The following is a 16,278-nucleotide window of genomic DNA, read 5'->3' on the forward strand; positions in this document are numbered from 1 at the left end:
AAAAATTTAAGGGCCTCACTTCTAAGAAACAGAGCAAAGTATGATTCATGCAAGCATTTTTTTCAGTAGCAGCCCTGACACCAAGCAATTCTTCCTAACAAAGCCCCACCTAACGCCTTCAGCAACCAGCATCTTAGTAACAGATATATATCTATTTTTTCCTTTAAAGGATTTTATTTTATTATTTTAAAAAAGATTTTATTTATTTATTTATTTGAGAGACAGATATATATATAGAGAGAGAGAGAGAGAGAGCGCACAAGCAGGGGCAGCAGCAGAGGGAGAGAGAAAGAAGCAGGCTCCCTGCTGAGCAGGAGCCCAGGACCGGATCATGACCTGAGCTGAAGGTAGACGCTCAACTGATTGAGCCACCCACGTGCCCCCTTTAAAGGATTTTAGAGAAAACTTACTAAGTAAATTTCATAGGTGGCAGCTTGTGTGTCTACTATTTGACTTCTTAAAACATACCTTTTTGTTGTTGTTACCCTTTCCCAGGTGCAGGAAATTTCAGTGCTGATGGTGGGGATCAAAGGAAATTATTCTTGGTAGAAAGAGTCCATCTTCATGAGTGACTCTTCAGTCACAAAATGCTATTCTTTTTGAGTTGCCCTTAATTGCTTTTGTCCTTCCTCCTACTCTCATAGAAATTCTCTGAGGTCCTGGTCTTGGCTTATCTTTCTCCACAGGATTTCATTTACTTCCACAGCTTCAAGTATCCCTGAAATTGTGATGTCAACAAATATAATTCATTAATTTATTTAACAAATATCTATTGTACCTATCATGTGATAAGGACCATGCTGCTAAGTATTGATGAACCAGATAGGTACAAGTTTCCACATTTCCAGCTTCCTACTGACCATCTCCCCTTGGAATCCTAAATTCAATATGCCCCAAAGTGGGGTCTTTATCATCTCCTCCAAACTCTGTTTCACTGCATGTCTGTGAGTTGTACCACGCTTTGCCTAATTCCCCTGGGGCTCATCCTTGACTCTTCTCTTTCAGTTCCTATATTTGATGCCCAGATTTTGAAAACTGCTATCTAATTCCATCTCTCCATGGTCAGCACTACTGCCTTCATTCAGGATCTCCACCTCTTTTCCCTGGTCATGGCAATAGCTTCCTTATTTGTCTCTTTATTTGACTCCCACATCTTCTTGGTCCCCTAAATCTATTCTCTCTGCAGCTGCCAGAATGATCAATAATACAACCCAGTGTGGTCATTCACCTATTTGAAACTCTGAATTTCTTGGGGCGCCTGGGTGGCTCCGTTGGTTAAGCGTCTACCTCGGCTCAGGTCATGATCCCGGGATCCTGGGATTGAACCCATGTCGGGCTCCCTGCTGAGCGGGGAGCCTGCTTCTCCTTCTCCCTCTGTCCCTCTCCACACTTGTTTTCTCTCTCTCAAATAAATAAATAAATAAATAAATAAAATCTTTAAAAAAAAATAGTTCAAATGTTCAAAAAAACAGTTCAAATGAGTTAACTTCATCTCTCAAAAGTCTTAAGTACATTCCAAAATTAATTAAGCATTCTTCCTAGGCCAGTTACTGTGCTAGGTTCTGGTACTATAAAGATGAACAAAACAGGTAAAATCCTTCCCAGACTACTGCTAAACAAGGAAGGACAAAACAATGATGTATGTGTAAACCTAGAGATATAGGTAGATACCAGTTCCTGTAGGAGGATAAAGAAGACCCCTTGCCCCCATTTCCAAGTCTTTGCTGTTCTCTGAGGAAAGAGATTCCATAATCCCTTAATTAGACAACAAGTGTTCAACAGATTTCGTCTCTTTTCAGAAGTCTGTCCTGGCATTTCAGTTTTTTATTTCCATGGGGATAGGATAGGCTGTTAAGATTTCCTTGGCCCAGGAGCACTCTTTTGGTTCTTGAATGAGACAAATAAGCCCAAGTGCCCCAGCCCAGGGCCTGGCACATGGAAGATACAATATATGGTAATTTTTTTCTGGCTGAAGTAGGACTGTGTGTTGTTGGTTTAACCTGCCCATAGCAATAACCATCCACTATTAAGCTCTAAACTTCTACAATTCCCCTGCTGCTTCTAGAAGGAAATGAATAATGGCCAAATAACTGTTCACCTCAGGCAGAGAAGGAAACAAACAAACAAAAATCACTTATGTTGCTAGATAGAATGGGAAATGCCAAAAAATTTTGAGATGCTCAGCCAGCATGACACAGCACGTTTCCATTTCTTAGCCGCTATGATGTACAAGGGAGTTAATAGGATGGTGGTGGTGGGAGCAGTGATGGGCTCAGAAAGGGGACATAATATACTTATTACATGCTCCTATTTTATATCATGTGCTCTGTTGTGTCTTGGGGACACAGAGATGGGTGTAACCCAAACCTTACTTTCCAGAAAGTCAGTCTAGCAAGAAGAGGTAGGCATATAAACACGTAAAATAGCTTAAGAGCTATTTTGTACAGCTTTTGGCCATACAGGATATTTTGGGGCACAAAGGAGGGAATGATAAATTCTGGGGATGAGCAAAAGCCAGAACAACTTCAGAGGAATTCTGGGGATGAGCCAAGGTCAGGAACGGTTTCAGAGGAAGTCATGCTTCAGCTGAGTCTTCAAAAAGACATTTTCTCTAGTCCAACTAGGAGGCAACAGATTCTTCATATTTGAACAAAAGCCTTAAGTCTTGAAACAGCGACGCATTGTTCTGGGTGTTACAATCAATCTAGGAGCAACGAAGAATTCTAGCAATAAAAGCTAACGTTCCTACCGTATAAGAACTAGGAATTGTGCCAAGTGAGCAACAAAGATGATCTCAGAGAATTAACAGTATTCCCATTTTACAGGTGAGAAAAGTAAGGCTCTTGCCTGAAGGCCACACATAAAATGACACTGAGTTTTAATTCAGGAAACTGACTACAGAGCCCCAGTTTTTTAAAACCACAAACCAGAGGAGTGAAACGATCAGATTTCAGAAAGATTCCCTCCAACAGCTTTGGAAGGAGTAGGCGGGAGAAGGGAAGCGGCAATCCTGGAAATCAGAATAATGAAGGAGATTGAGTACTGAGGCAGCACTAGGGCAGAGGCTGCGGGGATCAGTATTTGGGAAATATTTGGATAGTTTTCAGTGCTTGGTGTGGATTAGACGTGATCCTCTGTAGGTCAACAGGCCCATAATCCTGGTCTGGGCCTTGAGGGAAAGACGCACAGGGTACCCTCGCAGAGATCCCGGGTTAACCGAGGCGTTCGGCTTTGGACACACTCGCTCTGGGCTCTGCGACCCCAAATGTCGGCAGCAGGGAGGGGTATCCGTACCTTCCGTGCCCGAGCCCGCCCACAGCGAGGGAAAGTGCTGAGTCATCCCGGCGGGGCGCGTTGGGTCGGGGCGGGGCTCGGACTACATCCCCCTCCTCTCTCCTCCTCCTGCACCCCCGGCCCGCTCTGACTCTCGCGAGAGCCCTACAGGCTATAAAGGCAGCGCCTCGCGCGCGCGTTCCACGCGTCTTCTTCCTGCCTTGTTTTCGGCGTTTTTGTTCTCAGAGTTGGTGAGAAGGTTTCCCCACACCCGGGTCGTCGCCTTTTCCTCATTTTTCTGGGGTCCTACTCTACTCAGCTTGGGTTCTGTGACGGGGGAGGTGGACGGGTGAGGTCTGACGCTCGAGAGTGGTTAGGCGGTACGCGCACCCTCTCGTGGGCCTCCCTTGGCGGATGCGGGGGCCTGTTTAAACTCTTAGACGAACGTCGGCTCGAGTTTTCCTCTTTCTCCGGCAATCCGAGCGGAGGGCGCTTATTGGCTTGGCGTGGTGGGCTCTCCTCAGTTAATCTTCCGGGCGGGGCGGGTTCGGGAAGCTTCTAGAATGGACCTGGAAATTGACCTGAGGCTACCCGCGCGTCATGTGGTAGAGGTAAAGGCTGTTCCTCGGTCCTGAGCGGTGACTAGGTGGGGAGTCTCGGATACTGATTCCCTTCTCTGCATTTATTTTTTGCGTTTGCGGAATAGGGATTGTGGTGATTCCAAATTCGTTTGTGAAGACTGCTTTGTTTTTTTTTTTTTTTTTGCTGGTGCTTACCGAAGTGTTACGGTGGGGGGTTGATAATGCGAGCGGCTGGAGGGAACCTGAAGTGGGGTTTGGGGGGCGTGGCTTTCGCCAGGAAAGTTCGTGGGCAGACCCACGGAGGCCCACACCGGCTTGAGGTCCTACGGCCTCTACCCCGCTGAGTCGGACTTTAGTGGACGTGGGGACCACCTCGAAAAGCAGGTTTGGACAAGACGGTAGTTTATGTTAGGGTCACACCCTATATATTTGGTCGCCAAATTGCAGCTTGCCTTATTAGTTTTTTGTTTGGTATTAAGGTATTAAGCATTAGAACGTTTGCAATATTCGATGCTCACAACGATTTTTTTGGTTGTGGTATCATGCACCAAAAGCACTTTGGAACGTGGAATATTAGCTTCTTGGGTCTTTCAAACTGATGGCTTAGTGGTTTATAGAGCTCAGCTCCCTGTCTTTGTTGACTTGGGTGAATCCAGTGTAGCATTTCTTTTCTTAGAAGTAAGTAATTTTTTTTGTTTTTTTGTTTTTTACAGTAAGGATTTTTTTTTTTTTTTTTTTAAGATTAAGTAACCTCTAAACCCAACGTGGGGCTGGAACCCACAACCCTGAGATCAAGAGTCACACGCTCCACCAACTGAGCCAGCCAGGCTCCCCAGCAATAAATAGACTCTTGTTCTACTTATTATTGCTCCAGAATCCTGGCCCCAAGATCAGAAACCCATTTTTGAAAGGACTTCTAGGGCTTAAACACAACCCCTAAGGTTTTGGAATTGAGCGTATGCCAGAATCCTGGTCTTGTGTCTTGAAAAGTTGGATTGGCTTTAGGGTTGTGTGCTGTGTTGGGCAAATGCACCTGGAGAAAGGTCAAGTGTGCTTCCTGAATTAGGAAGGCAGATGGAAGGTGCAGTCCAGGGGAAGGGCAACATGACCACTTCTAGAAATAGACATTATGGCATTGTTTATTTGGGCTCAGGTTTGAGGCTGAACCTTCCTCTGTGCTTTTTATATAATGAAACTACAGAAGAAAATGCCATTGCACAAATGGTAGTAAAGAAAAAGCAATAGAGGTTACTTCAGTTTAAAAAAAAAATTGCTGCTTTTAAATGAAAACAAAAGCTGATATTCAGAGACTGTTTTTTAAGAGAGTGACCCTGAGAACGCAGGGGAAGGAGGAAGGAACAGAGGGAGAGGAGGGGAGAGAATCTCAAGCAGGCTCCGTGCTCAGCCCTGAGATCAAGAGTCAGGGACGCTTAACAACCTGAGCCACCCACACGCCCCTGTAAGGTCTGATTTTGTTTCAGAAGTCGGAAAGCTCAGTTTATGCGTCATACTACTATAAAAATTAATGTATATACTAAGGTCACTGGACATTCTGCATCTAAGTAGAAGGGTGTTGGTTACCTAGAAAAACGGCTTGTTTCTAATTCACTTGCTCTTTTATCTCCAGCTGATAGCACGATGTCTTCAGGAAATGCCAAAATTGGGCATCCTGCCCCCAACTTCAAAGCCACGGCTGTTATGCCAGATGGCCAGTTCAAAGACCTCAGCCTATCTGACTACAAAGGTAAGAGTAATTACATTAGATTCATTAAAATGGAATTATTTTACAATCTAGGATTGCTCATTAGATTTCTCTATTTGTTAGGTTTGATTGTAAAATGACGTATATCCTAGGTCATAGTCTTTAGAGTAGGAGCATGTTGAAGTAGTGATTAACAACCATGGTCACTGATAGACACCCTAGGTTCAGACTGCTTACGGAAAAAGCCCATGCTTCATTATGCCTGGACATACTAGCTCAATTATCTTCTCAGTACTCAATTGTATTACTGTTTTGGGAGATACTCTCATTATGTCATTGAAAGCTCGTCTTCAGAGGTTAAACTGTTTAAGTTTATGAAATATAGGGGCGCCTGGGTGGCTCAGTTGTTAAGCGTCTGCCTTCGGCTCAGGTCATGGTCCCAGGGTCCTGGGATCGAGCCCCGCATCGGGCTCCCTGCTCAGCGGGAAGCCTGCTTCTCCCTCTCCCACTCCCCCTGCTTGTGTTCCCTCTCTCGCTGTGTCTCTCTCTGTCAAAAAATAAATAAAATCTTAAAAAAAAAAAAAAAATATATGTTAGAGCTGCTGTATTATCAGGCAGAGGCTTAGGCACATTCCCTTGACTGTTAGCCCCAGGAGAAGAGTTGATGTTGCAGTTGGAACAATTCTCTTTCTGTGATAGTTTCATGCAGACACTTGGCTAGCTCTGATGAGCCTCTTTTTTTTTCTTTTTTTTTTTTTTTTAACCTTGCAGTCCTGGAACAGCAGGGTTTTTTGGGATAGTTGATAGATTCCTTGAAGTGCAAACCAGAAACTCAGGTGTTAAGTGTACCTTTTTTAGTGGCATAGTAATTAGTTCCTGGACTCAGCTTTTGCGTAGAACATGTGACTAAGGTTTCCTAACACTTCACACTTGTTTTGAATGAGAAGCAGTTAAGAGGGGCCCTATGGAGGGAAGCTCCCCTGGCAAACAAGTAGCACCATAGGGAGGTGACCCTGGCCCAAGGGTAAAGGCTCGAGGTTTAGAAAGACAGGTTTAGAAAAAGCTGCTCTCTGTCCTCCAGGGCTTGACCTGCTGAGGCTTCAAAGTGCTTGTTAGGTAAAGCTCTGGAGAAGTTGTTCAGATGAGTTCAGAGTTTCCAGTGATTCTGGTTTTCAGAGTAAATGTCAAAAGGAGCAGCTTATTTTGACTTTCAGACATTGCCGCTACCTGGAAACGAGTGAATACTTGGAACTCTTTTCAGTAACTCAACTTATTAGTTATGGTGAGAGGCTGCTTGGCCAGTTGAAGAGCTACTTCTACTGGTAATCTGAGTGACTTCAGTAAAATTTAAACTAGAGATCCTGTTACCTTACTAGGACTTTTGGAACTTATGCCTCAAATTTTTTTCTTGTCCAGTTAGGCTTGTTAGGAATAGGTTAGTGGTGATTTAGATGATCACTTAAACCTTACCTGTCCCGTTATTGTGGTTCATTGTGGAAGAAATGTCAAAGGTTCTGGTCTTTTTATTGATTTGCAAGACAGAATCCAGTATTTGAGCTTTTCCTGTGCATTAATTGTGTGTATTGGCATTTATCTAGTAAGTAATTGCATCCTTGGTTTTGCTTTTCTTTATTGGAGAACTTGGTGTTTGTGCTAATTTTAATTATCTAGAGATCAAAACCAGACTGAGCCGTGTTTATCTTATAATTGGCAGCTAATGGGGAGGCAGGAAAATAAAGCATAGAACTGAAAGGAAGTTTTTTTCATGCAGGCTCTCCTACCACAAGATGTTCTAAACTAGCTGCTAGGAGACATCTGTTGAGTCTTGGCATTTAGCAGTTGTTGTCTACCATCAACTTAAAAAGACTTTTTTTTCCATAGGAAAAGTTCTTTAGGTTTTTTTTTTTTTAATTGTGATGAGAACTTTTTTTCTTTTTTAAAGAGATTTTATTTGAGAGAGATAGCTAGAGAGGGCAAGAACAGGGAGGAGAGGGAGAAGCTGACTCTGCGCTGAGCAGGGAGCCCCACGCAGGGTAGATCCCAACTCCTCAGGATCATGACCTGAGCCGAAGGCAGATGCTTAACCGATTGAGCCACCCAGGTGCCCCTAAGATTTTATTTTATTATTTTTTAAAGATTTTTATTTATTTATTTGACAGAGCGAGAGAGAGGGAACACAAGCAGGGGGAGTGGGAGAGGGAGAAACAGGCTTCCCGCTGAGCAGGGATCCCAATGCGGGGCTCGATCCCAGGACCCTGGGATCATGACCTGAGCCGAAGGCAGATGCTTAATGACTGAGCCACCCAGGCGCCCCCTAAGATTTTATTTTTTTTTAAAGATTTACTTATTTTAGAGCAAGAGTTTGCTTGCCTGTGTGAGGTGGAGGGAAAGAATCTCAAGCAGACCCTCTTCTGAGGGTGGAGTCTACCTTGAGATTATGACCTGACCCGAAATCCGAGAGTTGGATGCTGAACACACTGAGTCACCACGATACTTCAGGGTTTTGTTATCTCTACACCCAGTGTGGGGATCAAACACACAACTCCGAGATCAAGAGTTATCAGGGGCATGTTGGTTAAGTGTACGACTCTTGATTCTGGATCAGGTTGTGAGATAGAGCCCATGTTGGGCTCCGTGCTGGGTGTGGAGCCTGCTTAAGATTCTCTTTCCCTCTCCCTCTGCTCCCCACTCCCTTCCCCCAAAGCCATGAGCTCCACTAGGTGCCCCTTGGTTTTTATTCTTTGTAAAGCAAGGAAGTGTGTTTCAAAGGTAAACTTCTGGCTCTTCCCCCCCCCCCCCCCCAGGAAAATACATCGTGTTCTTTTTTTACCCTCTTGACTTCACCTTTGTGTGCCCCACGGAGATCATTGCTTTCAGTGACAGGGTAGAAGAATTTAAGAAACTCAACTGTCAAGTGATTGGTGCTTCTGTGGATTCTCATTTCTGTCACCTGGCATGGTAAATCTCTTCATCAGTTTTGCCTGTGAACTTTGAACTAAGTAGCAACTGGGACTGGGGGGGCTTTGACAAAAGAGTTGCTCAAGTATTGCCTTCTAGCTCCTGATGGAAGGAGTGCAAAGGCTCTGACTTCCTCTTGTTGCTCTTTTATTACCTGGCAGCAGAGGAGAAGCAGCTTGGGTTGCAGCTTGAGTACACCCTGGTGACCTAAACTATCTTCAGGCACTCACTTTACTCTGGGAAAAGTTTGGTCTTTGGGGGAAATTAGATTAGGAATGCTGAAAAAGGGAAGGAATAGATACAGTTAATCCTTTTGCTACACAAGAGTTTCAATGTGATTGTATGTGTGCTTTTTGCTCTTAGGATCAACACACCCAAGAAACAAGGAGGACTGGGACCCATGAACATTCCCTTGGTATCAGACCCCAAGCGTACCATTGCTCAGGACTATGGAGTCTTAAAGGCTGATGAAGGCATCTCGTTCAGGTATATTCCTGCCAGGGGGACTGACATTTCATCAAAATTATCTGATTGACTTGAGGGCCTTATGGAGAAAGGTAGGGCCCTGATCTGTAGACTCCTTTTTCCTTTCATTGTTTTGTGTGTGTGTTTTTTTTTTTTTAAGATTTTATTTGACAGGGAAAGAGCCCCAGAGAGTACAAGTGGGGAAATGGGAGAGGGAGAAGCAGGCTCCCCAGGGAGCAGGGAGCCCAATGCGGGGCTTGATCCCAGGACCCTGCGATTATGACCTGAGTCGAAGGCAGACACTTAACCAGACTGAGCCACCCAGGCACCCCTATTTATTATTTATTTATTTATTTATTTATTTTTATTTTTATTTTTTTAAAGATTTTGTGTATGTATTTGACAGACAGTGAGAGAGGGAACACAAGCAGGGGGAGTGGGAGAGGGAGAAGCAGGCTTCTGTGGAGCAGGGAGCCCAATGCAGGGCTCGATCCCAGGACCCTGGGATCATGACCTGAGCTGAAGGCAGACGCTTAATGACTGAGCTACCCAGGCACATACATACATACATCCGTACGTACATACATACATACATACATACATTTATTTATTTATTTATTTATTTATTTAATTTATTTTTTAAAAATTTTATTTTTAAGTCCTCTATACCTAATGTGGGGCTTGAACTCTAAACCTCGAGACGAAGAGTTGCACGCTCCCCTGACTGAGCCAGCCACGCACCCCCATCACTGTATAAGTTTAAAGCGTACAGGATAATGATCCCATTTCGTTCTTATTCCTTCCTCCTTCCCTTCCTCCACATCCAGTGTGGGGCTCTAACCCACAAATCACACGTTCTTCTGACTGAGCCAGCCAGGTACTCCTCGTTTCATTATTTATGCAGGAAGACAAAGCCAATGCAAGTCTGGGAGGCCAGCACATTTTCATTCCCACTGCATCTCTGTTCTAACGAAGCAATTTCTAAACCTGTACTGCATATCCCTCAAACCTTCAATCTCTTCTTCCCAGGGGCCTCTTTATCATTGATGATAAAGGTATCCTTAGGCAGATCACGGTAAATGACCTTCCTGTCGGCCGCTCTGTGGATGAGACTCTGCGACTGGTTCAGGCCTTCCAGTTTACTGACAAGCATGGGGAAGGTAAGCCAATCCACCTGGTGACTTTGACAACAGAATTGTGGTAGGATAGGAAAGATGGCAGGAACAAGGTCTACCAAATAAAAGTATGTCTGTTCAAGAAATTAAAATCTCTGTAGTGGATTATGGGGTGAGGTAATGGAAAAGCTTGGGACGAGAATATATGAAGGCTTTTTGTTCTAGCTGCATAGTCTCTGCTTCTGCCCTGCTCATTTAGAGTCACTGCTGCAGCTTTTAACTTACTAAAGGAGTGTAGGAGGATCTCATAGGTGTGTATAAGGGCAAAAAAAATGTTTGAGAATTACATCTAGAGATACAGCATGCCGTTCTTGGGCAAGTGTTTATTGGGAGAAGAGCTTTTAATTTCTGTGATCACATTTGTTTTATTAGTTTTTTTTTTTTTAAAGATTTATTCATTTGAGAGCGAGACAGAGAGATAGTGAGAGACAGCACAGAGTGGGGAGGTGAGGGAGAAGCAGCCCCACCTGAGGCTTGATCCCTAGGACCCTGGACCCATGACAGCAGAGAATCAACTGACAGAGCCACCCAGGTGCCCCTAGTTGTGGTTTTTGTTTTTTTTTTTTAAAGATTTTACTTATTTGACAGTACGAGCAGGGGTGCAGCAGTGGGAGAGGGAGAAGCAGGCTCCCCACTGAGCAGGGACCCTTCTCCCTGCGCCCCCCCCCCCAGGCTCCCAGGACTCTGGGATCATGACCTGAGCCAAAGGCAGGTGCTTAACCGACTGAGCCACCGAGGCCCCCCCCCCCTTTTTTTTTTTAAAGATAATACATGACCAGTTTTGAAGTTTGGAATATAAAAGTTAGGACTAAGATAACTTGCCCAAAGACTAGACAGAGACAGCTCTAATACAGTCTTTTTTTTTTTTTTTTTTTTTTTTTTAAGATTTATTTATTTGAGAGAGAAAGTGCGTGTGAGCTGGGGGGGCGGGGGGGCAAAGGGTGCAGGAGGAGCAGACTCCCCACTGAGCAGGGAGCCCCTGAGATCATGACCTGAGCTGAAGGCAGCTTAACCAACTGAACCACCCAGGCACCCCTGTTTTTATCTTCCTAAATTACATTGTATTGTTGTGGTGGTGTCATATTTGTAAGAATTAGAATCAGCAAATAACTAAATTATGTAAATGTTCATGTAAAAATTTTTTTTTTAAAGATTTTATTTAACAGAGAGAGACTGCGAGAGAGGGAATACAAGCAGGGGGAGTGGGAGAGGGAGAAGCAGGCTTCCCGTGGAGCAGGGAGCCCGATGCAGGGCTCGATCCCAGGATTCCGGGATGATGACCTGCGCTGAAGGCAGACGCTTAACGACTGAGCCACCCAGGTGCTCCCATGTAAAAATTTTTTTAAGGAGTAGTAGTTAGGGCTAGAGTGTTTGAGATGAAATATCAAGGTTCTTCATTCGATGTTTCAGGATCAAAAATCATTTTATAAGTTTGTCTTTTTTTTTTTAAGATTTTATTATTCAACAGAGAGAGAGGGAACACAAGCAGGGGGAGCGGGAGAGGGAGAAGCAGGCTTCCTGCTGAGCAGGGAGCCTGATGCGGGGCTCGATCCCAGGACCCTGGGATCATGACCTTTACCCAAAGGCAGACGCTTAACGACTGTGCCACCCAGGCGCCCCTATAAGTTTGTCCTACTAAAATCTACACATGACCTAGCAGATTCAACTTGGGGTTTTTATCTAGCATTTGCTAGAGTGTAGGCCTTCCTTGTGCTATTTCTCCAGCACTAGTACTTTTCTCATATTTTCATTACAGTTTTGTGATAAACTACTTGATCCCAGCTTTTGAGTTAGTAAGGCTGTAGTTTTTTGATCTTTTTCCCCCTCATTGGTGTATAGTTGTTGCCAGAATGAGACAACCTTACTCTAAGACTTAATTTAGTTTTTAAGGACTGAGGCTGCAAGAGCTGGGTATATGGGGGAATGGAGATCTTGAACCCCATAACCTCCCAAGCTAATGTAATTGAGGACAAAATAGTTGTGATCAAGTGCTACTGAGGTAAGATGAAGTGCATAGGTGTACTTGGATGAATTTGCCTTACCTACATCTCATTTTCTTTCTTCAGGTGATAAAAGTTAAGACTAGTTTTCGAAGGCCCATGTCAGACCTGATCTTATGATACAGAACGTGGAAGTTGTTAAAGAGTCCGAATCAGTGGTGTCTGCTCAGGGGACCCAAAAGTGGTGGCTTGGCTAGAGTTGGAGGCTAATAGGAATCAGTGGGCAACTAGTATCCGAAGGCACCATTTGTAGAAGCATGTGTGGGCTTTACCTTAGTGCATTGAAGGAGCAGATAGCTCCTGAGACTGCCCCTTGCTGGGGGATGAGATTCAGCACAAAGACAGAGGAGGTGGGGCATGGCAAAGCCCTTTATTGGACTCCCCACTGAGCAGGGAGCCTGATGGGGGGCTTGATCCCAGGACCCTGGGATCATGACCTGAGCCGAAGGCAGACGCTTAACCATCTTGAGCCACCCAGGCGCCCCTACATATGTATATTTTTAAGATTTTGTTAGCACTGGTGGATCACCGGTGGAGCAAATGGAATTGAAAAATAGGAGATTGGTTCCCTTCTTTCTCTTACTCTTCTCAGGTTAGCCCAAGGAGCGTTGCTAGCTCAGGATTGTAGGAAAAGGTTGGAAGGCTATGCTTTTTCTGCATAATAAAGGTATGAAAGCTTCAAACTCAGACCTTTGTTTACCAAGGAGTAGAAAGTAGTTACTTAGTGCAAGTAGGGCCTTCTCTTTCCGTCCTACCCTTCAGGCTATCCAGGTTGGCAGAGTTAAACTAAGGGGGCAAACGGGTTGCTTTCTTTAGATCCTCAAGGGCTACCAGTGGGAAGAAACAGCTTAGTGTTTGTGGTTTTACACAGTCCTGGCTTTGTTTACTTACTTAGCTTATTTCTTGGTATGGGGACAAGTCATTCAAGTGTTTTTTTTTTTAATTTTTTAATGTAACACATATGGCATAATTTGTCATTTAAGTACAGTTTGGTGGCATTAATTACATACACAATGTTGTAGTGCATCCATCACCAGTATTCTCTGGATGTTTCATCCCAGCCAGCCATAACCCATTAAGTAATAACTTCTCATTCCCCTTTACTTCCAGCCCTTGGTAACTTGTTTTCTGTGTCTGTGAGTTTGTCTGTTGTAGATATTTCATGTAAGTGAAATCATAACAATATTTGTCCATTTGTGTTTGGTTTCTTTCACTTAGCATAATGGATTCAAGGTTCTCAAGGTTCATGCTGCAGTGGGTATCAAAACCATTCTTTAAAGGTTGAATAATATTCCATTTTATGTATATATCATTTTGTGTATTCATCCATCTGTTGATGAACACAGGATTGTTTTCACCTTTTGGCTATTGTGAATAATGCTGCTAGAATAATGGTAAGCAGGTGTCTGGATCTTTGTTTCCAATTATTTTGGGTATTTACATTAGAAGTGTAATTGCTGGGTCATGTAATTCTGTTCAGCTTCTTCAGGAACTACCAAACTGTTTTCTATAGCAGCTGCACCATTTCACATTCCCACCAGCAATACTAAATGTTTCTTTCCAACCTTGCCAACACTTTTTTTTTTTAATACTCTCTATCCTGGTGGGTGTGAAGAGGTGTCCTTGTGCTTTTGATTTGCATGTCTGTAATGACTAGTGATACTGAGCATATTTTCATATGCTTATTGACCATTTTGTGTTCCCTTCTTCGGAGAAATGTCTGCTCAGGTCCTTTGACCATTTTGAACTGGGCTGTCTTTTTTTGTCTCTTTTTTTTAAAGATTGTATTCATTTGAGAGGGAGAGCACAAGAGTGGGGTGAGGGGTAGAGGGGGAAGCAGACTCCCCACTGAGCAGGGAGCCCTATGCTGGGCTCAATCTCGGGACTCCAGGATCATGACCTGAGCTAAAGGCAGATGCTTAACCTGAGCCACCCTTGCGCCCTTGGGTTGTTTTTGTTGAATTGTGGGAGTTTTTTATACATTTTGGTTGTTAATCTCCTCAGATATACGATGTGTAAATATTTTCTCCCATTCTGTGTGTTAACTCTTTGAAAATGTCCTTTGTACAAAAGTTCTTAATTTTGATCAAGTCCAATTTAACTGTTTATTATTGAATACATTTCCAAATCCATGGTCATAAAGTTTTTTATTGTTTAAGATTTATTTAAAGATATTTTTATTTTTATTTGACAGAGACACAGCGAGAGAGGGAACACAAGCAGGGGGAGTGGGAGAGGGAGAAGCAGGCTTCCCGTGGAGCAGGGAGCCCGATGTGGGGCCCGACCCCAGGACCCTGGGACCATGAGCTAAGCTGAAGGCAAACGCCCAACGACTGAACCACCCAGGCGCCCATGATATATTTATTTTAGAGAGCACAGAGGGGAGGGGCAGAGGGAGATGGGGAGAGAGAATCTCAAGCAGACCGCTGCTGAGTGTAGGGGTCCCATCCCAAGACCCAGGAGATCATGACCTGAGCTGAAACCAAGAGTTGGCCGCTCAACTGAGCCACCCAGGTGCCCCCGAGTTAATTTTTCGTATGTGGTGTGAAGTAGGGGTCTACTTCATTCTGGTTACATGTGGAAATCCAGCTGGTCCTAGCACCATTTGTTGAAGAGCATTTAAGGCTTTTTAAAATATGTATGTGAGGGCGCCTGGGTGGCTCAGTTGTTAAGCGTCTGCCTTCAGCTCAGGTCATGATCCCAGGGTCCTGGGATCGAGCCCCACATCGGGCTCCCTGCTCCGCGGGTAGCCTGCTTCTCCCTCCCCCACTGCCCCTGCTTGTGTTCCCTCTCTCGCTGTGTCTCTCTCTGTCAAATAAAAAAAAAAAAAAAAAAAAAATCTTAAAATATGTATGTGAATCATACATAAAATTACTGAGGAAATAAAAATGCCCATGCACCCACCTATCTACTGTTAACAATTTTTTTTTTTTTTTTTTAAAGATTTTTTATTTATTTGAGAGAGAGAGAATGAGAGAGAGCAAGCACATGAGAGGGGGGTCAGAGGGAGAAGCAGACTCCCTGCCGAGCAGGGAGCCCGATGCAGGACTCGATCCAGGGACTCCAGGATCATGACCTGAGCCGAAGGCAGTCGCTTAACCAACTGAGCCACCCAGGCGCCCTACTGTTAACAAATTTTAATAGTTGTGTTGCCATATATACTTTAGACAGATTATTTCTAGAACAAAGCATACAATTGAAGCTGTTACTCTTTAAATTTCAGGTGCTACATGCATAAATTTAGGTGTAATAGTATTAGGGCTATGGTGAGGATTAAATAACATGTTTATAGTTAGCCTTGCACTAAAAGGCTTGAAGGATCTCAGACTGTAGCATAGGCTTCCTGGTTCCAGAGTGTTCAGCCTTTCAAGGTACCAGATTTGGTTTTGAGCCCTTTGTCCATTTGTCTCCCATTTGTTCACGGGAGGAAGGTGGAGCTCACCACTGAGCAGGTTATTAATTTAATACTTTTCTCTTGCAGTGTGCCCAGCTGGCTGGAAGCCTGGCAGTGATACCATCAAGCCTGATGTCCAGAAGAGCAAAGAATATTTCTCTAAGCAGAAGTGAGCGCCGGGTCATTTTAGGGCTGGGCTGCAGTGGGTGGCCATGAAAACAAAATCTCTTTTGTATTATTGTCATGCTTAGAACGTAAAACTTTAGACTCTGTGCAGATGTGGTATGGGGACAGGACAGGCCTTTCCTGCAGGGGTTGGGGAGGCCAGCCTTTCTTCCTCTGGAGAGAAGGGCCTGAGCTGTTATGGGGCAGGCCAACTGTTATGTACAGTAGCAGGGCATCACTTTTTGTCTTTTGTTTCTATTAAACTTGAACTGAGACCTTGTTGAGTCTTCATTTTGGGTGGGGGAGTACTAGGCTTTTGATGTTGAGAGGAATTTACGCTCTGCTTTCTCTTTTTAGGAGAAAATGAGGGTGAGAGCTGCCTCAGAATCAGAAAATTACATTGGGGGCAGGGGGATATGCAAGTAGACACAGGAAATGGAAGTTGAACCAAGGTCGTAATTTCACTATATCTGGGGGGAGAAAGCAAGACCTGCGGTAATGTTGGCTAAAGCACTGCAATCTGTGCTATAGGTTAAAGCATAAATTGCAGGCTTTAGATTCAGGC

At 44.1% G+C, this 16,278-nt stretch overlaps 1 protein-coding gene and 1 long non-coding RNA gene across 3 annotated transcripts in view; one reads left to right on the forward strand and one right to left on the reverse strand.

Moving 5' to 3' along the window:
• Positions 1-586: 586 nt before the first annotated feature.
• Positions 587-16,278, reverse strand: part of LOC144381934 (uncharacterized) — a 648,393-nt gene continuing 632,701 nt past the window's right edge. The window contains exons 3-4 of one of the 2 annotated variants that reach the window (XR_013448200.1): positions 3,295-3,418; positions 587-718 (exon numbers count right to left, since the gene is read on the reverse strand). This is a non-coding gene — a long non-coding RNA (uncharacterized LOC144381934). Of the gene's footprint in view, positions 719-3,294; positions 3,419-6,288; positions 6,330-16,278 lie in introns of those variants that run through there. The other variant, XR_013448201.1, reaches the window with a different exon arrangement.
• On the forward strand, positions 3,384-15,988 carry PRDX1 (peroxiredoxin 1). Its single transcript, XM_078073244.1, has 6 exons — positions 3,384-3,524; positions 5,482-5,598; positions 8,361-8,514; positions 8,878-9,000; positions 10,009-10,139; positions 15,636-15,988. The coding sequence occupies exons 2-6, from the start codon at positions 5,493-5,495 to the stop codon at positions 15,719-15,721; spliced, it is 600 nt and encodes a 199-aa protein (XP_077929370.1). The 5' UTR covers positions 3,384-3,524; positions 5,482-5,492; the 3' UTR covers positions 15,722-15,988.

This window comes from Halichoerus grypus, chromosome 5 (genome assembly GCF_964656455.1).
Source record: "Halichoerus grypus chromosome 5, mHalGry1.hap1.1, whole genome shotgun sequence".
Lineage (NCBI taxonomy): Eukaryota > Metazoa > Chordata > Mammalia > Carnivora > Phocidae > Halichoerus > Halichoerus grypus.

Excerpts from the sequence above, each read along its gene's own strand:
- PRDX1 (XM_078073244.1), top strand. The coding sequence starts at position 5,493 with ATGTCTTCAGGAAATGCCAAAATTGGGCATCCTGCCCCCAACTTCAAA. Across the intron at positions 5,599-8,360 it reads CAGCCTATCTGACTACAAAG|GAAAATACATCGTGTTCTTT; the intron begins GTAAGAGTAATT and ends CCCCCCCCCCAG. Across the intron at positions 8,515-8,877 it reads CATTTCTGTCACCTGGCATG|GATCAACACACCCAAGAAAC; the intron begins GTAAATCTCTTC and ends TTTTGCTCTTAG.